Source organism: Colias croceus, chromosome 7, assembly GCF_905220415.1.
Source record: "Colias croceus chromosome 7, ilColCroc2.1".
NCBI lineage: Eukaryota > Metazoa > Arthropoda > Insecta > Lepidoptera > Pieridae > Colias > Colias croceus.
The window spans coordinates 3908588-3934438 of NC_059543.1; the positions used below are offsets into that span (position 1 = coordinate 3908588).

At 32.7% G+C, this 25851-nt stretch overlaps 1 protein-coding gene across 2 annotated transcripts in view; it reads left to right on the forward strand.

The window, feature by feature from the left end:
* Positions 1–25618, forward strand: part of LOC123692990 (tachykinin-like peptides receptor 99D) — a 59595-nt gene extending 33977 nt beyond the window's left edge. For both annotated transcript variants that reach the window (XM_045637855.1, XM_045637856.1), the window contains exons 2-10: positions 11527–11668; positions 16098–16251; positions 16971–17145; positions 21226–21381; positions 22632–22691; positions 23177–23327; positions 24017–24213; positions 24909–25048; positions 25231–25618. In XM_045637855.1, the coding sequence (XP_045493811.1) occupies positions 11540–11668; positions 16098–16251; positions 16971–17145; positions 21226–21381; positions 22632–22691; positions 23177–23327; positions 24017–24213; positions 24909–25048; positions 25231–25343 (1275 nt within the window). In that variant the 5' untranslated portion in view covers positions 11527–11539 and the 3' untranslated portion in view covers positions 25344–25618. The remainder of the gene's footprint in view (positions 1–11526; positions 11669–16097; positions 16252–16970; positions 17146–21225; positions 21382–22631; positions 22692–23176; positions 23328–24016; positions 24214–24908; positions 25049–25230) is intronic.
* The last annotated feature ends 233 nt before the right edge of the window (positions 25619–25851 follow it).

Genomic DNA, 25851 nt, shown 5'->3' on the forward strand with positions numbered 1-25851 from the left:
TCAAACTTTAGGGACTCAAAATCATTCTTCATTCGTAATTTATTAAATTATTGCTAGCCATTGTTAAGAGAATTGAATTATGTCCAATTTTCCACTTGTTAAATCTTCCAACATATTGCAGACTTATCCACTGTCAGCCACATGATCCCTTCTATCTATATTAATGATTGCCAATCGTTGTTCCATCGTTACAATATTATATTCACTGAAAAGTGCTTCATATTAGTTGAGATGGTTGTTAAAATCATCTCAATAGATGGCGCGCGGTGTGTCCCTTAAGACACATAAAACTGAAAGAATAGGATAAATTCGATTGCTCAGGCGGGTCACGAGTGGCTGAGTTGGTTAGGCATCCGCCCCGGAATGGCGCGAAGGATGCGGGTTCGAGTCCCGCCTCGTGATCGAATTTTTTCTAATCTTTATAAATTTATATTTATAAAGCATTTGAATGCCATAAAAACCAAAAAATATAAATTCAAGAAAAGGTCGTGTTCCATCGTTACAATATTGTATTCACTGAAAAGTGCTTCATATTGGTTGAGATGGTTGTTAAAATCATCTCAATAGATGGCGCGCGGTGTGTCCCTTAAGACACATAAAACTGAAAGAATAGGATAAATTCGATTGCTCAGGCGGGTCACGAGTGGCTGAGTTGGTTAGGCATCCGCCCCGGAATGGCGCGAAGGATGCGGGTTCGAGTCCCGCCTCGTGATCGAATTTTTTCTAATCTTTATAAATTTATATTTATAAAGCATTTGAATGCCATAAAAACCAAAAAATATAAATTATATAACCAGTTTTTAATATATTTTACTAAATTTATTCCCAGTCAAAACCGGTGATGTCAGAACGAGCTAATATTATTAAAAAAAATCATTAATGCCAATCGTCTCCCAGAATGTAGACCCAAAAGGGACAATGATCAATTTGTACAACAGCACGCTCGACCTCACTAAGTTTCCAATTAACAACATAAATTACTTCATTATTAGGTCCAAATTCGATTCTGTTCTCGAACCTTAGCTTGAAACTAGCCCATTATCTGTCTGGCGAACCTTCAGTAAATTTAATAAAGCTAAGTGTATGCGTTCCGACTGTATCGAGTTTACATTTCAAAGGCTTTATGTTGTTCGAGTGCCGTTTGGAGACACATATTGTCACATTGGGACCACACCAGTTTCGGATTCAATAAATCCAATTGGCCAATCGTCATTCATCTCTGGAATTACACTGGGGGGATTTTTTCATTCCAATCAAAGCGTATTGAAAGGCTGCGCTGCGTTTTAACCTTTAATTAAGTTATTCACAGCAGTTATTTTTGGATTTAAAGAAGGCATGAAACTACCTCCTGAATAAAGATTGAAACTTCTTATAGGAATAAAAAAGCGATCATAATTAAATATTTCTAAACGGTAATTTTATTAATCATACATTGTTATGAATGTTTAATGTCACGATTATATTAATAGGTAAGTACTTTCAGGAATTGTATATCTCCATCTGTAAAACAAAGCAAATAGAGAAACTTATAAAACGAGTAAGATTTATTTTGAAAAAGTCTTAAAACTTATTTTGTAATCTTTATACAATTATGTAATGATATTCATAATAATTTCCAATGATTGCTCTTTTAGTAATCTAAATTGCCTATTCCTTTTATATCTCAAAACATAATTTACTTTTCACTTCAATTCAAATGTCTTATTAAAAACCAATACTTCAGAATCTGGATTATTTATCTAGCTCTTACTAGCACCTTACATCATTTCGACTGGAGGGCTGACTAATGCGCGTTAAGTGTTTACGAAACTACATAGAAATGCAAATTGGGATCCAATCTGAGTACTAAAGTTTGAGCCGGGGTTCGCTTCAACCGCTGTTTGTGGCTCCGGGGTCTAATGATGAATTTCATGTCACGTTATGTACGAATTTATATTTCCAAATAAATTAAATGTGTTTTTCGTATTTTAAATGTAAATGTTCGTATCATTTTCCTGGAAGCCTGATTACGGAGTTGAAATACCTATATCTATTATGCACAGTGTTATTGATTCTTCCTTCTTATATTAATTATTTGTGTTAAATTGTATATATTGTTTCTCTAATATGTATCATCTTGGGTAAACTACACTCGTCAAGCACACTCAATGTTATAAATATTTTTAAGCATCATTATACCTAATGGCGATAGAATGTATAGATAGTGTAGTTGCGGTTAACTAACTCTGTGCGTAACCACGCGTAACTTAATAAATTAGAGACCAAAATTTATAGCCTCAAACACCTGTTAACGTCTGTTCTACACTTATAAATATAACATTAATACCCGTAAATATTTAGTTTCCCCAGGACGATTAATTATTTTTTTATTAATAACCATTGCGTAGGTTATATGCCTAAATTGAACGTTCATCTTGTACAGTTAAAAAGTTATAAATCAATTGGCACACCCGTTATCGTAACATAAACATTACATTTTTATCCGCACACATGCATTAGTTGTGCTTCTAAAATATGATTGTAATAACTCCCATACTTACCTACGTCAGTAATCAGTATTCATAATATTATGTTCTTTTTTTTATTGGGAATATTTTGGTTGATTGCTTCTGGTGGTGAATTAATTATTATTTGCATATACATATGTATAGAGCAAATGTTTAATATTCCATAACTATAGTGCATTCAACGGATATCTACAAATCAATTGGAGCAGTAAATACAATCAACAAGCGATAAACTCTGTCTTGTCTTCACCAAGTCTTCACCTAATATTTTCGGACTTTCTAAGCAACTGAACTGCATTGAGGAAATTAAAATGATAGGTCGAGGAAGCGAGTTTGACATTAAATTACGCATCGTTAACTACGTTTTTATGTGTTTATTTTTGTGCAAAAAGGGACTATTGGAATTATCACAAAAGTAGTCAGCGAAAGCGTGAAATGAAAACATAAAAAGTAGGTCCTTCAATATTTTGAGTACGTAAATGAACCCCAAGTGTAATAAATAATTTGTATGCTTTGATAACAAAGAATTAGAGGTAGGGTACCATTTAATTAAATTTATTTGAAAATAAATTATAAAATATTTTTCTTGAAAATCTGAACTGACAGGAGCTCAGAACATAAGAACAGGCAAGGGTTGTCATCTTAATGATGGGACGACCTTTTCATTTAAATCTAAATATACAACGTCATCCGAATACGATGACTATACTTCCCTTATTATACATATATCCCTTATTTCCATCAAATACATTTTGTTACACAAATTTGAAAAAAGTAAAGCTGAATTAATACTTCATATTTACATTACGTTTTGCGAATAACAGTAAAGCTCCAGCGAGATAAAAATAATCTGAAACGGAATGTGAATGACTTACAAATGTAATTCTCTAAATATGCAAACGCTGTAGGCTTGTCTGTCCGTATCTAAACAATTTTTTTGTTGATGTAACCGCGTCTTCACTTGTAAACACTGTTACTAATGAATAGCTAATTAGCTATTATTTATTACGTTGTTAGAGGTATACCTATAACATTTTAAGATGAACAATTCTAATTTTGCACTATATATACTACTTATATAGTACTACACTAACCGGTTTATCAAACAATAGCACGGTAATGTAGGTAATAGCAAAAATTTGGATTTGTGCGTGACAAAACACTAATTTACAATGCTTAATCCATGCATTATCCGTATTTACGTGTATCTGTGGTTTATTTTGAATACTACATAAGCCTTTTAGGCTGGGAAATTGCAAATTGCAATGTCTGGGGATGTCAATAATTTTTTTCACCTCTCGTAACATCGCGGAGCACTGAAGTCATTTGCATGTTAAAATTTTATTTCACATACCTACAGGCTACAGTTTACTTCATGACTTTTTCCACGATAATAGTTACATAACTATTTTTCGGTCAAATAAATTTACGTTTGACTCTACATACTCTATTAAAAACGTTTTCAATTTATAGTATTATCCATGTCGAATAATTGATTATTAAACTGTTTATTTCATTAAAACCACATAGTTTATCAGCTTAACGGTCAATTATTGTATATTAACATTCTGCCACAAAACACGAATAAATTGAAGCTTTATAAATCAAAGTAACCAACTTACTAGAGATTACAGGGGATCACTCGAATTAAATATTGACTTTTTAGCACTTGTGCGTCATGTCGAATTCTTCGAAGTGGGTTGTTGACAAAATTCAAAGACGCGTGATGCCTTATTAATGAACTGAACCGCTGAATTGAATCGGACATAAAATGATATCAATAAGCAAGAAAGTAAGAAAGATAAATCTATACTAATAATCTTACTAATAATATTATAAAGGTGAAGAGTTTGTTTGATTGTTTGTTTGAACGCGCTAATCTCGGGAACTACTGGTCCGATTTGAAAAATTCTTTCAGTGTTGGGTAGCCCATTTATCGAGGAAGGTAATAGGCTATATATCATCACGCCATGGGGGTGAAACCGCGCGGAGCAGCTAGTAAAAATAATGTGAAACATAATAAGTAATAACATTACATATTTATGTGTATCTTTATAGGCTTGGATTACAAATAGGAATCCAATATTTAAATAAGAATGAATTAGTGTCAATTTTATAAAAAAAAAACACAAGTTTAAATAAGTACAAATAACAATGACATTAGAAAATTGCAAATCACACGTTTTCGAATAATAAAAAATGAGTAAAATTGAAAAATTTATGTTAACCATCGTGAAGAAATAAGCCACCGCATAACTTAAAAATAAAGGCAATTAGATAGTAAATATTGACCTTTTATTAAACGACTTTTTACCTTTCATATCCAGGTTCATTGGACAAAACGTTACTATGATAACTTAATCAATTGCCTGTAATGGATGGGTAAATGTTTATGAACAAACACGACGGTCATTAATGAATCGCGTGTATTAAATCTGTATACTATTTGCATATATTTAGCGATGGGACACGCCCAGCTATGTCATTATCTACTCGCATTACAGGTACCATTCCTTTCACTTAAATGAGTCCGCCTTCGCAAATATGGCACAAATTTGATTATTTTAATACAGAGCGGGAACAAAAATATTTCAATAATTACAGACATTGGTAGATTTTCACGGCTATTGTTTGAACATTAATGAACTGAGAAAAAAATAATATATTTTTGTTCTTGAAATTCCTGGCAGGTATTGCAATAACTTAGGTCATAAATATGTTTATATTTATAAGACTAGCGGCCCGCCCCGGCTTCGCCCGTGGTACATATGAAAAATAGATGTTGGCCGATTCTCAGACTTACCCGATTCATGAGAATCGGTCCAGCCGTTTCGGAGGAGTATGTACCTTTTATCTAGTTATTATGGTATGAAAATCTATGAATAAATGAACAAGTACATAATTGAAACATTTTAAAGTATGGAATAAAGAACAAAATTAGTTATAAAATAACTAAAAATGTTTACAATGCATGGCTTATATTTCAGACCAACGTAACATTTAAAAAAAATCTAATAAGCTAACTAAGGTCCGTGATAAAAAAAGCTCTTACAAAATCTTATTAATAATACATTTCAAATAAGCTTCACTAAGCACGTCTGCATTAGAGAGAGCACTTTAAAGTTGAATCTATCGAACTGGATTGAGCTTCTCAAGTATACTACACGCATTGCATCTTATTTCGATTTGTATAAGAGGTTTAGAACTTTCTTGAAACAATGCTTGAACAACAACTAAACAGTACACCCACAAGTGTGGTGTACTTTAAATTGACGAACTAGTGACGTAGTACTAATATGTCTATACTAGATAATATTATAAAGCTGTAGAGTTTGTTTGTTTGAACGCGCTAATCTCAGCAACTACTGGTCCGATTTGCAAAATTATTTTGGTGTTAGATAGCCAATTTATCGAGGAAGGCCTAAATATATTTAATAGGCTATATATATATATATATATATATTATTATTACGCTAAGACAAACATGCGGGTGAAACCGCGAATCACAGCTAGTTTAAGATATAATTATAATCACTGCACGGACATAGGCCTCGTATGAGGGTTTATATCATTGAGATATACATATGGAGACGACACCGCCTACATCACTAATGTTCCGCTCACCATAAGCCATATGGCTTAACTGCACGCTCATTTTTTTTTTGTTTCAAAGTGAAACGCATCAAATATGCCTTCGTGTGTGTTACGATATTGCACAAAAAATACAAATAATACGGAAACGGGAAAAGTGCAAAGGAATAACTTTTCATCGGTAAGTACCTACCTAACTAGATAATAATTTTTAAAACTTAGAGCAAAAAAATGCGCCCCGCGCCGCCGCGCTTGGCGCACAGATTTTGTTCGTGGTGTCTCCTCCATACGTACTAATATTATCTCAATGGTTTATATAAGATATTTTTTTTATATTCACTATTTTAAGACAAAGATAACGCGTAGGTACTTTCTAAACTATACATAGTTTACACAATACACATCTTTACTCTGCATTTTAATTTCTTGTAATTGGCAGAAATAGGTATGTAATATTTATTCATTAATTAATAAATTATAATTATAAATAGTTATTTAATAATTTCAATTAACGGGCTCTTATTATTTAAAAGTCCAGAGAAGCTTCGTCTCAATGACTGTCTGATACCGATCGACGACGTGTGTGGGAAGAGGTTAAATAGCCTCTTCACACAAGTTGAGGGGAATAAGATAATTAAAAAGTAATTACGCTAACTTCAAGGACCTTCTCAAATATATCTATATAATTATATATATAAAACTCAAAGGTGACTGATATAGTGATCTATCAACGCACAGCCCAAACCACTGGACGTATCGGGCTGAAATTTGGCAGGTATGCAGGTAGATGTTAGGACGTAGGCATCCCCTAAGAAAGGATTTCCCGAAATTCTTGCAGGAACGGGGATGCACGTACAAAGTCGTGGGCGGAAGCTAGTTGATCATATAGACAAATACGTTATTAGATTAGTATTTTGATCTAGTTATGTCGGGTGACTATTATTTCTAGCATTAAGGAATAAATAAAGACGTATGTGGCGGTATTGGGGTCACAAAGAATATCCATGTACTTTAGAGAACACGTATAACATAAAACATTAGTAATTAAAGTAATTGTTGAATTTGAGTTTTTAAGCCCAGTCATATAACTTCATGTGGCTCTATCAACTTTGTTAAAATGGGTACGCTACGGTTCATTTAAAATACATTTTTCACAATAACCTCAACAATAACATACTAAGTACATGAGTATTTATTATTTCCGGTTCTAAGTTCCGGTTCAAAAAATAATAATAACTGTCAAAAATGTATTCATGAAACTGAAATATTATAATGCCTCTGTTTTTGTATTACCAAAGTAGATAATATGAGGACTATCGTTTTCTGATTTCAGTACTCGTTTCCGTTTTTATAATATTATTAGCTTGACATAAAAGTTGAACATTAAAAGGCACTAATACCTCATCTCATAAAGTGTTACGTGAAGAATGTGCGAACTTTATTACATACCCATAAACACGTATAATTTATTTTCCACTTAATAGAACAATTATTTACAGAATTATATTCTCAGAGCTCATCCGAAAATGAAACTTAATAATTGAGCTTTTTTTAAATAATGTATTAAAATTGATGCTTTACATTTTATTTATTGGTTGTATTCAGCCAACCTGTGAAAATTCCTTGATTAATAATATTTTATGTGTGTTACAAATAACATTAATGGACTTATCTTCAATTAATGTTTTGTTGTAAAAGGTTTTCAAGAAAATCTGAGTATTTTTAAAAATGGCAGAGTCTAAATAGATAGAAGCAAACCTAGTCTAATCTCCTTTTGCAGGACACTGAAACTAATCTCAACATTCCGTTAACGTGAGGGACGTTGTAAAGTTGGACGACGCTTGTAAAGTTTTTCTCAATATTGACATTCGTGATACACCGCTACGGAGATTTTATGCATTTTACATTTACAAAATGCAACTCTATAAAATCTAATTCATATTTTCCAATGTTGAATTCAAACACAATTATCTGCATTTTCATCAAAGAAGCTTCTATCTCTTCAGGGATATGCTCGGAATTCGATAACCGTAACTCTATTTTAAAATTATACAACGCTCTGTTTTCAAAGATATGTAATTTGAATTTAAAATGAAGGATTAGTCTCTACTCGGGTTGACATTTCATTTTGATTACTTTAACATGGGTAAAACACAAAAATAACATTGAATTTATACCAAATTTTTGGACTACTTTGATTAATGATCGTAAGACGTAAACTGTACATTTAATAAACAGATAGTTTTCCTGTTAATTGTATTTTGCGTGAAAAGTTATAAGGACGTTTCTGTAAGAATATTTCTACAGACATAAATTCTACAATTTTAATATTTAATCAGTAGCACACACGCGCACTCACGTTTGATTTTTTATTTGCTATTTTAAGAATTATCCAGTCTGGTGCAAACGTAACTTTAGATATACTTATTACATTTTAAAACTCTTATTTATTATTTATATAGACAACATATACCTACGAACTCACTAAATAAAAAGCGAACTTAGTACATAATAAATGTTAGAAAGAGAATATAATGTGGATTCCACATGACAATATGATGTGGATGTGGGCGGTTCGAATGCCTTCGATTCAATTAATGGGGTCCCTATCCTATGGCGGTCAATACTTGAGTAGATGTACGTCAGATTCCTTCATAGATAAGTAATGGTCCGACTTCACCTTGCCCAAAAATTCAATTATTTTCAGCTATTTTTATCATTCGTATTAGGGATGTATTTTTTAATAATACTTTTAATAGTATTTTTTAATAACCATAAAAAAATCAATAGAAAAATACCATACTAGCTAACTCACACATAGTTTCTGTCAATATTGAACAGAGTTCAAATTAAAAAAAGTTATAAAACATTTGTCACTCATGCATGGAATTCACTCACTTTCTTTCGTATCTCAACTAGGTACTTGAAATTTATTTTATTCAATTACTTTTTTGAGGAAAACATACAGCACATCCAGAAGTCTTCTTTTCAGTCGTAGAGTATGTTAAAAAGCGTCTACGGAATATAATACCGTCAAATTTAAATTCAAACATCAAACTCATATGCACGAAAATGTATGTAAATGTCAATATTTGTTCTTCTACATTAACAGACTGATTAGATCAAAATTAACAGGGGAGACCATTTGCGTTTAGTTATTCCGCCCTTGACTGGCCAACACACAATTAATTTGACATTATAATGGATCCATTATTCGGAACAATATCATACTATGCTACACCAAATTAGATATTCACAATATGTATGCTCCTAGGAAAACGACTCCACTATTATAACAATTTTTATCATATGTACCTACCTCTTAGTTAAATAAAGTAACTATTTATTTATTTATTTATTTATTTATTTCATTTATTTCAGATTAATTTAATATCCATATATTTGTTAGTAAAATTGCCTTAAAAACTATGTTAGTATTATAATTCTATTTAATATTAAAAACAATCTTATTTCCTTTTACAACCTGCTTGAGACATGGATTTTGACCCAATGTCTCAAGACATTGCTGTCCCATCTGTCCACGAAGACAGCTAGGATGCTGCTGGACGATTGCCGGACACGGCGCATCATGGATGCTGCTCTTTTTCGCATGATTGCGTGGAATCCGTCAGTGCGCGCCTCCGCAAACATTCCTGACGCACTGCAGTATCTCGGCAACCCCAGCAACATCCTAAACATATTATTATACTGAACCCGGAGGGTATTGATCGCCCTCTGGGTGTAACTAACCCATAGGCTGCACGTGTAAAAGGATTGGCAAAATGCTTTAAAAAGACTCACCTTTACTTCGCGAGAGCAGCGTGCAAACCTACGGGCCAGCATGTTACCCCTGACGGCCAACGCCCTCCTCTCCCTCTCAATGTCGGCGTCATCCACGAGTTCATCCGTGACCCAGTGGCCCAGATACTTGTATTGAGAGACCCTCTGTAATGGTGTATGGTCGAGAAACACCGGCGGTACTGTGTCAACTCTAAAACAATTATAATCTCTAAAACAATAATAATATTGATTATACTGTTTTAAACTTGCATGTGAATTATAAAAAAATGATATTAAATTTTTTCAAATGGCCCTTCTAAAGAGAGCAGTATAAATTTTAAGCGTATTATTATATTATAGCGCTCGCGCTCGCATATGGATAATATGAAACCAAAATAATGATAGAGTAAGCTTTTATCAATATTGTGTCAGGCATGCATAAAGGAATGCTACATCCTAACTTTAATAACTATTGTATAAAACAGTCATAGGATTATACCAAAAACGATTAAATCTGAAGATCGCTATCAGAGATTCAAATTATTTTACCCCTGTTACCATTCGCTTGGAATTTTAATTATCTATACTATTATTATAAAGCTGAAGAGTTTGTTTGTTTGAACGCGATAATCTCGGGAACTACTGGTCCGATTTGAAAAATTCTTTCGGTGTAAGATAGCCCATTTATCGAGGAAGGTTATAGGCTATATATCATCACGCTACGACCAACAAGAGTAGAGCCACGGGGGTGAAACCGCGCGGAGCAGCTAGTTTATTATAATTTAAGACCAGGAATAGACAAATATGGGAATTCATTTCCTACCAGCTAGAATATTGTTTACAACTAATTTTCACTCCAATTGCTTTGCTTCGAGAAACTGATTGTGCGTTGCAGACCTATTATGTTAATGTTAACGGTATGAGGATATTGTAAATGATTTACATTAACAGACATTAACAAGGGCATTGCTAATATTAGAATACCACATATTAGATACTGACTAATGGTTTCTTTTAGTGTTTAGTTGTTTCTTCAAATAACATTTTTAATAGATACATAGCTAATGTAATTTATTAAAATGGCACTTTAAATAAATATAATTAACGAATCTTCGTGCAATATATACCACCTAAACTCTAATTTTCTGTAATCATTATTCTATTATTACCTATATTCATATCACATAGTTTTTTGTTTTATTAAATCCTTTTTTATAACGTTATACATTAAACGTTAATAAAACGTTAAACAAAGAGTACGTTAAATTAAACCAACGCTTTATATTTTATTCAATGCAATACATTCCCGGAATTTGGGAATGAATACGCCGACTACATGCATACATGTATTGATTCTAATGCGGTCTATAATTTTGGCATCAAATTCTGGATGAGATGACATTTTATAGGTCTATTACTGCGAATTACCAACTATACATACAAAGCGGTCCAGTAAGAATAGAAGGGTTTTGTTAATTACGTATTTATTATAAAAGAAACTACATTTCATTGGTAAAATACCGTTTGCACACCTAACATGCTATCAATTGCCTTTTTACAAATATTAGAAGAACTAAAGAAATAATATAGTTGCACGATCTTGCAAGATTGAAGTATATTATATAACCATTACCGTTTTTGTCGACAGGTGTGGTACAAGGATGCTAGACGATCTCAGTCCCACTGCGGTTTCAAACTGGAGCTCAACTTTGGGAACACAAGACTTCTACATAACATTCTACGATGAAATCAACAAGCAGTACATTAACCATACAAATAATATTACGCAGGTATGATAGTTGATTTTACAGGATTATAATAAAGATCAACATTATAGCTAATACCTATCTTTGTTAGTTTAAGCCTTATTGTTTCTTACTGTGTAGGATATAGGTATGGCTGGGTATTCTCTAGATTCTAGAATAATATTTGTGTGTTTACTAACACCTACGTGGCTACAACCTAACGCTTTATCAACATAGCAAAAACATAAGATTAGAACACTCATTATTATAAATCATATTAAATAAAAATATGTTTCTGAACTGCTTGAAATTTATTTTTTTCTAGAAATTTATATTTTATGGCATCAAACTCATGGTGCACCTGTTTGTTTTGTCACCAGCCAGATTGTTCTTCATTCGTCTACTATAAAGCGTGAAAAAATGTTAATGTATTTAGTGAAGTGTTTGCCAGCTGTATTCTACGGGTCATTTATAAACTTCAAACACACCACACCCATTAACTCTATACTTAATGTAGGTAATCGATTAATTACCTTTCAAGTAATAAATTAAACCACGTGAAGATTTCACAATGATGTAGGTAAATATTTCCAAAATGTATAAGGCATATCTTTGTAGTGATTCTATTGATACTTTGCATACTTAAGTATACTGTAGTAGTGGAATTTCAATTAATTATTATGAATAAAAAACAGCTACGTTTTATTATGAAAACTAGCTATAATTACCACATCTTAATCAGTAGATATCTATTTGGACATTCTATCGTTGGGCTCGTTTTATTATTCAACGCATATGATACAATATCATTTTTTTAAGATACATAAAATCGCAATCGTAATATAAAATTTTATCAACATAATCTTTATAAAATTTACACGGTACTTCCAATTATAGCGACACAAATTCTTAATGAAATCAAAAATAAACTTAAAACTGGATAATTTACTTCATTTGTTTTTAATGAAAATGCCAATGAATATAATAGCATCAAAGAGACAAGACCAAATTATGGAAGCATAAAAGAATTAAACTAATTAAAAGTAACGAAAGCACTTGAATCGACGCTTTCAGCCAAGCGCGGCTTTTGACAACACGTTTTCATTTTATTGCAAAACATTACTCAGAAGTTCAGAACAGCGACGGATTTACTCATTGCCGCTAGTATGGAAAATTAATTATTATTCAATTTATTTTACACTAGCTTTCCACCCGCAGCGTCGCCCGCGCTGTCAAAGAAAAACCCGCATAGTTCCTGTTCCCGTGGGATTTCCGGGATAAAACCTATCCTATTTCCCGGGGTAAGAAGTAGCCTATGTCCTTTCTCGGGTGTCAAAATATCTCTATACCAATTTTCATGCAAATTGGTTGAGTAGTTAAGGCGTGATTGAGTAACAGACAGACAGACAGTTACATTCGCATTTATAATATTAGTATGGATAATTTATATTGGCACTGAACATCGCGCTATGCTTATTTTTTACCTACCTAAATTATAAAGCTGGAGAGTTTGTTTGCTTGTCTGTTTGAACGTGTTTGAAAAATTATTTCGTTGTTAGATAGCCCATTTATCGAGGTAGGCTATAGCCTACATATTATCATCACGCTAAGACCAACAGGAGCGGAGCAATGCGGGTAAAACCGCGGAGCACACCTTATATGGTGTAATCTGTAAGCTGTAAGAACACTGTCTATACTAATATTATAAACAGGAAAGTGTATGTTTGCAGCGAATTAGCTCAAAAAGTAAACGACGGATTTGCATGAAACTTTACAGTAGTAGGCATCAGAATAACATAGAAATACTTGATTTTGTCCACGTGTTGGTGAGCAGGTAAAACCACGCGGCACAGCTAGTAATTTATAAAATACTTTAATATATATTGATTATGCAATAACTACACTCCAAACAAATAAAAGAAATCGAGGCTTTAAAAGAATGACGTGCACTTAATATTCTAGGAGGTAGCAACGTTGACAAGTGAGCATTTTAGTATAGTTGGTTCTTTGATATGCTGTTCCTCTTGCTATTTCGGTTACAGTCCGGGCTGTCTGGCTGGCCGCAGTGGTTGCGTTTATTAGTGCGCATCTTATCTGCACAGGAAAATATCCTTAATTTAAAGTCATTTTTTAACGCGTAATTTTTAATCGTTTGCCTTTAGATAGATCCATTAGACATACATTTTTTATTGCAAGACGTGTTTTTCGTTGTTAAATAGGTGCCAGACGCAATTTTTATTTCAAAATAATTAAAATATCATCGAAATAAGTGAAATTCCATCAACATGAGTCCCAGTGAAGGATAATTAATCACTGTGTTACTTATACTATATATAATATTCATTTTACTATTTACAGTTTTTTTGCAACAATCTACCATATCGCCTCCTTTTTCCCAACGAACCTCAAATAGGACGTTAATGTAAACTTGATAAAAACCAAATATCATCAAGAAATTAAAGACTTTTTAACGGATTTTAAACGCGATTTATTCATTGTATTATTTTCCCAAGTTTTTAATTTCAAAATGTATAATACTCGCGTAAAATCAAACACTAGAAAATACAAATATCATCAAATTCATATTTATACCCAAAAGTGTAATAAATATGAAACCATCTATTAAAAATATTAGTTTACTAATTATTCAATATAAGTATTAAAAAAGGATAATATAATATAAATAATAAAGTAATTACTTACCTTTTAAGCGGACTCATGTTGATGTAATTTCACTTATTTCGATGACATTTTAGTTATTTTGAAATAAAAATTGCGTATGGCACCTATTTTACAACGAAAAAAACGTCTTGCAATAAAAAAATTATGTCTGATGGATCTTATCTAAAGGCAAAAGATTAAAAATTACGCGTTAAAAAATGACTTTAAATTAGGGATATTTTCCTGTGCAGATAAGATGCGCACTAATAAACGCAACCACTGCGGCCAGCCAGACAGCCCGGACTCTAACCGAAATAGCAAGAGAAACAGTATATCAAAAACCCAACTATACTAAAATGACTTTTTTTTAAACGTTGCTAGCTCCCGTACTATAATAACAAAGCGCGCTTTCATATGCGAACGAATTTCTAGAACTTGTATTTTGTATTTCAACTACTTAGTGCTTCGATTTAAATATTTAGTTATATAAAAATAGCTTAAAAATTTAATCCAAGGTTTTCCATTATTAATTGGCACTATATCTCATTCAGAAACGACTTCCCAATTAAATAATTTATTAGCAGTAATAACGCTCTACTTATGCTGTTGGTGTTTTGATAAATTCATTCATAAATGCTTGATGTGGGTCAATGTCAATTTAGTTCACGCATTTTACAAATACATTATCGATACTCAATAAACTGCAAATAAAACACGGATAGACCGCAATTCCACCTCAACCATGACTTTCTACTTAATGCATTTTATTTCAGCGCAGAGCACTTAGATTTCGTGACAACAGCACTTGGTACTTACTATATAACTACACCAGTTTAAAATGAATTTTCCAAAGTGTTGTAAAATTCGTCAAACTGTCAATTTATGTTCCCTCGTTTCCAACAATATAAAAGTGACTACAAACACTAGATACTTTGTTCTTTTTAAAATACAGACAAGACAAGAATTTCCGACAACAATTTAATAATGTAGCACTTCATATATTCCTTCTGTCTTATTTTTAACCGACTTCAAAAAAAGGAGGAGGTTATCAATTCGGCCGGTATGTTTTTTTATATGTATGTACACCGATAACTCCGAGGTTTCTGAACCGATTTACGTGATTCTTTTTTTGTTCGATGCGGGATGGTGTCGAATTGGTCCCATAAAAATTTTATTCAGATAGGCCCAGTAGTTTTTATTTTATGACCATTTTTGTCTGTATTTGTAAATGTTGCAAGTGCAAGTTTGAAGTCGGTTGTTTTTAACGCAGTTATTACTTGTAATAAAAACAAAGAAAGTATTAATTTATCATGCTAAGCTATACAGCTTAGATAATTTCACGTAGAGTTGTTTGAATACGCTTGTGGTGTGTGTTAATTAATAAATTGTTAATTATGCGATGTTACACATATGAGGAGTTTAAACTTTAAACAGGTACTCTAGTAAAATATACTTTATTACTTGTTTATTCTGAGATACTGTTTCTAATGCTTTCAAATAAACATATGACTATTTTATTTATTTGTTAAATATTATATAGCAATAATATTAGTTTTTAAATATTCCTTTAGCTACAATTTATTCATACTCAAATGGGATTTATCCTGAATGAAGAGTACCACAAAAACAACGATTACCAAGAATGATAAGAACTACCAATAAATGAAACATTGATCAGTGGAACAAGTGTGAAAGGCCCAAAACCCCAGACGACTTTAATGTTGATGTATCTATCCGTCCGACAGTCCACAATCAATGTACCTAATGTCTTCTATTATATTGTACTTGAAACAATTTTTTTTGTTTGTTTTAGGTCTACCAATCGTTTATACTACCATGGTGGCGGCAAATACTATGGACGGTGCTATTTGCGGGCATGGTAGTGGTGTCCACTGTTGGGAACCTCGTCGTCATATGGATAGTTCTAGCCAATAAGCGGATGAGGAGCGTGACCAATTATTTTTTAGGTAAGTCTCTTTATTAGTAGAGTCGTTAACAAATATATAATTACCCTATGTGTTCCAGGAATACAAAAAAAAACAATAGCTAATTTTAACATAATAAATTCTTAACTATCTATGTCAGTAATCATTATATGGCTTAAATATAATATCAAAAAGGACATGTTACATATCAAATATTGTATAGAAACTTCACAAAACAAGTCAATGGTATGTTTCGGTACAAAACCGCAGGCCAAAGCTGTTACAATGTCGGGTTAGTCGCGTATGTGTTCCTTGCCCTTTCGGAAACATATACATATTAATGATATTTAAAATACCTTTCGGCACAAACAAATAAGTTTATAAAATACCATATAGGGAAATAAATGATACCAACTAAGCCACGTAACCAAGCAACAAAATAATTACTTCATTATTATAATTTTAAATTTTAATGATAGCCTTACGGTACTACCCTCTTTATCTTTACACCTGTATTAACACTGTTATTTTCATGTCAGAATATTTAAATTACGAATATTTGAAACCCTTATTAACAAAGGATGAGCAAGTAAAAAGCTAAAGTTTAACAAATTGTTTGTAAAACTTTACAGACAATCAGTGTCCATTATCAATGTTCGACAGATTCGAATTTGGCGTGAATTCAATTTCATGCTAACAATGTAAAATATGTTTTTTAGAAAAATGTCTCTTAACGCGACTTAAAAAGGTTTTTATTTCAGTGAACCTCTCCATAGCCGATACAATGATGTCGACGCTGAATGTTACCTTTAACTTCACGTATATGCTGTACTCCGATTGGCCATTCGGACACTTCTATTGCAAATTTTGCCAATTCGTAGCAGTACTGAGCATATCGGCATCTGTATTCACTCTCATGGCGATAAGTATCGATCGGTGAGTAAAAAATTCTCTTATTATTTTCGCGCTTTTAGGCTGGTTTGTGTTGTATAGTTTTATAATTTATTTGTTTTAATATCACTTAAACCAGGCTTTAGAAGGTTTCGATGATTTATAATTCAAAAAATGTGAGCTGAAAAAAATGGAAGTGACTCAGATATCGCATTAGATTGTAAGATGAGTAAGTTTTAAGTTAAAATGCTATTCTCCTTATAATTGCGAATTTTCTGAAGACATCTAAAAATTTAAACCCATTAGGCATCCATTGTGTTTATTGACTGCGTCTTCGTAGTATGTAATTCTAGACATTGTGATCACAATACCTGGATAACAAAGAAACCTCGATAAGAGCTCCTTATATCAAAATCGATCGCATATTCTATAAAAGATGTCTTCTATTAAAATGAACATCTGTCAGTCCCTGTAACGTGATTTCTTCTAATAGGATCTTAAATCATACCGACCGCTACGACAAAGGTATTTAATTTCATACCAAAAAGTCTTCAATGTTGGCCCGAGATCTACATTAAAAGAAGATTAGGGAAAAATACCAAAGTGTATAAAAGCGGTTGGAACAAATTGATGTTCTTAAAACAATTTAGGAATTAATTAGGCGAATGAAAGCGAAAAGCCACTTCGATGTAACAAAGTTTTCGAATTGAGTATAAATGGCATTTGAAATGTGATATTTTATTGGATTGCCCTTTTAGCACTCCAATTTTGTCAACATTCGCCTATTTTGATGAGCAAAATTTGTCTGTTTAATTAAAACATTTCACAGAAAAATGATATTAATTAACTGGTGCTGAAATATATCGTAATGAAAACGATAAAAATACGCTCTATGCTCCTACTCATAATTAACATAATAATAAAAATGTGTATTATAGAAGAAAGAGCGGTGAAGAATGGTTTGAAGTATTATCAGCCGCTGAATTCAACAACGATGCCTTCATAAATTTAAATACTACCTTTAGGCGAGCCGCGAGGCCGCGAGGCGCGAGGTATTTCAACGCGCCGTTTGCGCGAGTCGCTTCTAGCGTCGGCTTGTCATAGATAGGGAGGCGAAGAGGGGAATTTTCTGCAATACTCGAGCGTGGCAGTTTAAGATATGAGAGATACCTTAGACCTAATAGAAACACCTTGTTAACTATTTAGCTCTTTAAGTAGTGACGCGCGCCCAGGATAGACGATCAGATTAGTAAAAAAAAATCGATAGTCTGAAATACTCGAGCGCGTCAGATTAAGATATTGGGGGTTGATTTTAGTGTTTTAAGACTAAATTTAACTAATCTGACGTTAAGTCCTTGACGCCGCCAAGTTATAGGGTCGCGAACTTGTAAAAAAAAAACGTTAATCCGGCATTCTCGAGCGCGATTGTTTTTATTTTTATTTTGAAGAATATAATCTAAAACTTACTAAAAATACAAAAGCTGCCGGTTTCCGCGTGACCGGAAGCCTGGAGGAGCCATTTCGTCTTCCGAAAAACGCGTTGCAGTATATAAGTCGCGAACGATACATTTTACAAAAAAAAAAGTTTGAATAAACAAAAAAGGTAATTTTATTTTACACAAAAAAGGTATCTTTACATTTTTGTCCAAAGTTAAAACTTTTTGACTTGAAGCATCATAAAAACTCAAACTCCCGGTTTTTTGAGTATATCTCGAAAACTGAGGGTGTTAAGAAAAATTGATATGAAATAACGATGATTAAAAAAAGGAAACTCTCAAACCTTTTTCGGTCAGATTAAGAGAACCCACCAACATTTTTGTCAGATTAAGAAAATATGCTTTCAGGAGACCGAGATAAACCTCCCCTATGAAAATCTGACGCGCTCGAGTATTTCAAAAGGACTTTTTTTTTCTGCATTTTCAAAAATTCATCGTAACTTATCGTCACGCCGAAATCGTCAGTTTTTTTAAGGGGAGCTTCCTTGGGGCCTACTTAACACCCCTTCCGAAAATCTGACGCGCTCGAGTAAATTTTTTTTTTGTGCATTTTTGACGAATTAATATGCCTAGCCCCACCACGCAAACCGGCAGATTAGTATACCGTTGTCATCAGAGGCACTTGGGGCATACGTAGTATGAATATCTGACGCGCTCGAGAATGCCCAAGTAACTATTTTTTTTTACATTTTTGAAAATCCGTACACGCCAAACCCACCGCTAAAATGGTTTTTACCATAGAAGCTTTTATTTTCGAAATTATTTTATCTATCGATTTTGATAAGTCTCGACGGCGCCGTTTAATTACGCCATTTAGCTACCTCGCCTCCCTATCTATCAAGAAAACGCGTGGAAACGTTAAGTTCTGAGATATAATATGTATTTAATAATTACAGGGCTTCAGTTGAAAACCAAAGCACGTTTTCTGCAGTACATCAAAATACATATCTTTATATAAAAATTATTTGAAAAATCAGAAATTTAATAATTAAATAATTCGTTTTCGATTTTTATTTTAGCCTATTTTTATGATTTTATATGATCGAGCAAAATTCACGTGGTTGTGTAACAAATTAGCACACTTTTTAGGCAATATCTTGAAGTTTATTGATTATTTTTTCTAAAAGCGTCATATAATGCAAATACATGAAAAATTTGATCTTGCAAACCAATTTTACTCCGCTTTGCTGAAAGGACTCCCCTGATATGTTCTTTCTCTGCCTACTGTTTGGAAACAGTAAACACCACCCGGATACAACAATATTCCTTCACACGTCTTCTCACTCCAAAAACGTTAAGATTTACAAATTTACTAGAAATGAGCTTTCTAAAAATAAAAGTGAGAAAGCAAAAAAATATATGCTCTTGATGTTGAGGGTGCATGTGTACGACGCTGTTCACTTCCCATCAAAACGTGCGCCATGTTGCTTTCTCTAGAATAAAAAAATTTTACATTTCTAAATTTTCCTCACATTATTAAATCTTTTCAAATACGTGACGGTTCTTTGCAAATATAGAAATGCTCCTTTTATCCACGTGAAAGATGATAAAGTAAAGACAATTGATAAGTTTATTCAACCCTTTGAAGTGAGAAGAAGTCTGTGTTTAAAATCGCAAATTGAATTTCATATAGTTACACAAAGGTGTTATTACTTAAGGCTAGAATCATAATTTAGAAACTTTCTGAGAAACAGGGGTATCTGTGAACAAAGACAATTTTCTGTATGCTCGGTGTTCGGTATAAACAATCTTAATACTCAGAAACCAAATAAAACTTACAAAATATATTTGTTTACCTGTGTGATTTTATTGTGAATAAATCAATAGGTCTTGTACCAAAAATATATATTTAAGTTTGTTTTGTCTATTAGATATCTAAGTACAAGTAAAGTTGCGTATAACATACTAAATTCGTTTCCAGCTTCACTAGGAATTCAAATTGAATTTGTTTATAATATTTCAATTATCTTAATTCAACCAGTGATCTAGAATGTGAGCGTATTAATACAAAATGCGATTCATGCAATAATTTGCGGGGCCATAGACCGCGAGCGATTTATGACTCGATTTTCGTCCCTCCGGATTGCATCGTTTGTAACATTAGTGTTCTATGAATACTATAAAGCTTAATGTTTTAATATTCCTAGTCCTTTATTTATATCATTTCGAATGTACGTACTATATTGGTCGTATATATTCGTCTACCTTTACATCGCCCTTCCCAGACACCTCCTACGAGAATATTAAAAGCGTTATATTGCTTTGCACGTGCTTGATTAAACTATTCCACTAATAACTTCGTTGCAACATTTGTTTTGGTTCATTCATTTATTTGGGTTTGTTTACAATGAATGTTTTATTTAATTACAGCATTTGTTTGAAAATCTTTATTGTCTGCTGTTTATCTTTCAATGTTGCTCTTAACACTAAGAAAAATATATATTTGTTACACCCACACGTCTGCATTATTGCATGGATAAACCCATGACATTTTAGTTATAACAGAGCACAAAAGACCATATTATAGAGGTTTGATCAGTGAAACAGATGTGATGTCTGCCCACGCCATAGTGTCTACGTTATAATATAGAATATAGATAGTATTTGCAAGACTTATAATTTGTTTCAGATATGTAGCAATAATGAGTCCTCTACAACCGCGGTTGGGAAAACGCGCAACGCTCGGCATAGCAGCTGCCATTTGGGCTGGCAGCTGTATAATTAGTAGCCCGAACTTTCTGTATTTTACAACCGAAACTGATCTATTACCCGACGGAAGCATAAGGTAATTACATACCCCTATTTATATTTTAAAGGAAACATAATAAAACCCCGTTTAATTTTGTGTTTTAGTGTAATATGAAAACGTTGGTGTTATTTTTAAATTTGTAAAGTTGTTTTAGGTGGATGCAATCAATGGTTCGTTGATAGCATGTGTATTGTGTAGCATTGATATTTTACGCGCTTGAAACAACAAGGCGTTAGAAATATATATGAAATTTTGTTTTATTTTTTAATATGTAGAATAAATTTAATAGAAACTTTGTAAGCGATTTACATTTGCCATACATTACTCTTGTATACCAATAATATGCATAAATAAGACCTATTTATCTAGTTTCTATAAAAATTATATATATAATAAAGAGTTTACTTGAACCCAGACAAGTAAGAAACTTAGCACAAAATGTAAACATGTATATTTATTTACACACATTAAATATGATTTTAAAAATCAATTTTTCTGTTTTCAAATTCTTTTCATATCGCATATTGCTCATTATATTGTGAATCTATAATATGAATTAAATTTAAAAGCAGTTATTTAAATAAAAATATATTTTTTCAACAATTTATATTTCTAGAGAGTTACAAATCAGAAAGGGAATCCTTTTATAGTTAAAAATAGAGTGCGTCCTGTGAAATAAAATTAAATGTTAGCTTATTTTTACATTTCCATAAAGTGAATTTCTTCAAAATGGTGCTTGAAAGGTTCTTGAAGCCACGTTAATAATTATAGTAACAACTAGCTTCCGCCCGCGACTCCGTCCGCGCGGATGTCGGTCTTTGCGTGGATGGTTTATTTCTCCATTTTGAGTAACTCGGACAATGACATCTTATAAATATCTATTGGACCCAAATACGGCTAGGTCTATAATAATACGCAACGTGTGTTCGCGGTACCTACTACAGAACAACGTCTATGGATAACTGAAAAATTTAGATTAATTTTTTTTCTACGTATTTTTCCAGGATAAAAAGTATCCTATTTTACGCCCAGGATAATAAGGTATAATTATACCAAGTTTCATCGAAATCGAATCGGTAGTTTTCACGTGATGTCTTCACATACAGACAGACAGACAGACAAAAATTTTTTTAATCACATATTTGGGTTTGGTATCGATCCAGTAACACCCTCTGCTAGTTATTTTTTCAATATTTTCAATGTACAGAATTGACCCTTCTACAGATTTATTATATGTATAGATAACACGAATATGATTCTTTGAAATAACTTTGTTACATTTATAGACGAATATGTTTTCCTGACTGGCCGGATGGAATCACTACGAGATCTCAATTAGAATATATGTAAGTATAAACCTATTAAAAAAAATAAAATTATTATTAACTAATTTTGATTTTACAATTATCAATAGACGTATTGTATTCCAGAAGAAAGATGAATATTTCCTATTAATTCATCAATTGTATAAAATCAAATAAAATGCTATCTCCTCTTGTTTCTAAATATAATACCTAGAATATATTTTATCGATAATAATCTATGAAACTCTATTCTAAAAACCTAATAAAACCGTGGAATCTTTGTAACAAAAATATCATATAAAGGCTCTTTTATACATTTTTATTCCCTTCGAGATAAATCTATTTCATATAATATCAATGCTTACTCATAACAGAATTTTATTAAACGTCTTTCCAAGAAACTATTATTAGATAGGGTTATTACTATATTATATGTTTTCGTTTATTACTATCACACTTTGAAAATATTGTCAAGCTCGTTAATTTTTCCTGGAACTGATTTAAATGTGAGCTTTTACGTTTTTCAGGTACAATGTGATATTTATGTTATTGACGTATTTCCTACCAATAATGTCGATGAGTTACACATACGCGAAGGTTGGAATCGAACTGTGGGGATCAAAGTCCATCGGAGAATGCACGCAGCGACAGTTGGATAACGTTAAAAGCAAACGAAGGGTAATTCACAAAGGAATACTTCCTCCTAATGTACTTTTTCCAGTCATAGAGAATTTATGAAGGACAGGATATATTTAGTTAATGCTCCTTATATTCGATCGCCTCTGAAACTCTGAAAGCATAATGTCGAGGTCTTTAACGCTTTCCAGAAAACAATATTGTACTTACTTTTTCCTTATACACATTATAAAATATGATTAAGATATGTACGAAATTTTCATCTTGATAATGTGCTTCTCACTGAATTATTTCCATCCTACTTTCGTTACTTCAGTGTAGACAGAATTGTGATAATTTTACTATGATTTCGACTTAAACTTGAGCAAATCCCTTTGAGGGATCAGTCATTGCCCACAATACAAAACGGACGACAAAATTGGACGGTTTTAATTCTGTACCATCTTAATTCGACTTGAAAGCAAATTCACCGACCTCAATAATTTTTGGCCCCGCATAATTACACAAAGGATCTTGACGAGTCCCTGTGGAATCTCTTAGCAAATATTACTCAATACGAATATAATATGCGCTAAGCTCACAGAATCTTCTTTATTAATTTCTTATTAGCTATAATTACAATGCTGTATATTTCAGTCATTCATTTATTGAAACAAGAATAAAACATTTTTAATCTCAACAAAGACTTAGAGAAAATGATGTCGTTTAAAAGTTCTCTGAATAACTTTCAGGTCGTGAAAATGATGATAGTCGTTGTGGTTATATTTGCTGTTTGTTGGTTGCCATTCCACGTGTACTTTATAGTGACGTCATACTACCCAGATGTAGTCAACTACAAGTACATACAAGAGATATACCTCGGCATTTACTGGCTTGCGATGAGCAACTCTATGTATAACCCCATCATCTACTGTTGGATGAATTCCAAGTAAGTTTGCATTATTGTACATACGTACTTCTTGGGCAATTTTTTTGAATGTTTAAAAATGTTATACAGATGTTGAGCATTTTAGTGGAGCATACCTAAATTTTGAAAAGAAATATCCATGAATGTAAACCTTTGATCTATATTGTTAGAAAAAAGTAACACTTAAAGGCTTCATACCGTACGTTTTCTAAGAATAATTTGAACATTCCATTTCGTAGAAACATTTGTGCTCACACAACAACCGCTTAAATACTTTGAAAGTGTAGTTATATGAAGTTCTCATGTCTTGAGGACAGTCTATAATAATCACACTTGCTTTTAGTCGCAACGTTTAGACACTAATGTATGCTTGGAGTAAGTACTCTGGAGACTTCTTGCTATTTTGCGGGTAAAAAGCAATCTAGGTAATGGAAATAGAATATGTTACACACAAACAATATAGTAATTGATAACAATACGCTAATATATCGCTACGCAGATGTTACGCTAATCTACTTAGGTAAAATAAAAATAATAATAATAGATAAGATTTATTGACTGCAATGTTTAACAGACACGGAGCTTTTCGCGGCTTAAAAACTTTGTACCGTTGTACCTTTACAACTTTTAGTTTGAAAACCAATTGTTTTAGAATATTTCAAGACTAGCAATCAGTCTTCAAAATGGGTTAATTATAATAATATGGTCCTTTACAGATTCCGGCGAGGCTTTAAGCAGTTCTTCTGGTGTTGTGGAGCAATTGGTAACGGTGATTTTAGTAGACACAGGGCTTTTGGTCCCGATCGACTCGATATGTCCATGCGATCAGTCTCCCCAAGTCGAAAGAACGGAACAAGTATGTTAAAACTAACAATATTTATTCTTGCCTAACGTAATCTTTTGAAGTTTTTGAAATTAATTCTTCATAGTTTATTGCATATATGTAAAAGTCGCTTATTAACTATTTTATTTCTTTCCGCAACTACATTTACGCTTCCTTTGTACCTCTGAACGAATAAGTACAATTCTTCTTCGTAGGTTTGTTCAAGACGACATTCAAAACTACAAAGAGTACCAAAAAACCACCCGGCACTCCTCATTTGCTGCATGCAAATAAAATAGACAAGGAGTTGAACGGTGGCCAATCCTAGTTGGTAATTAACTTTATAGTTGTATTATAAACAGAACGACCATTGCACTGTGGATTGGCTTGATACCGTAGTTAGGACCGCTGTACCGCTGGCGTTGGTCATTGGCCGCATTCCTTTGCTTATCATTTGCTTTTTTCTTGTTTAGCGCTTTCTGAACATTATTTTGTGCCTTATTGCGAGCAAGTGAATGTTGAAAGCATCCATTAAATTGCAAAAATTCAAAAAACAAAATTCACAATCCAACCATAAACAAATCATCGGGCAGCAATATTGATTTAATTGAATAAATATTTTGTGCAGGTACTATGCGCATATCGTTGCACAGCACGTACAACAACACGACGATGAGCAGCATCTGACAGCGGCGCGGCACATCCGCCCGGCGCGGCGACCGCGGCGCGACTGAGCTCACACGCGCAAACGAAGAAAGAACGTGGATTTGACGAGCAAACCCCCCGCGTCCTGCGCCCACCCCTCAAGAACTCTATGGTTAATATATAGTTTTTTC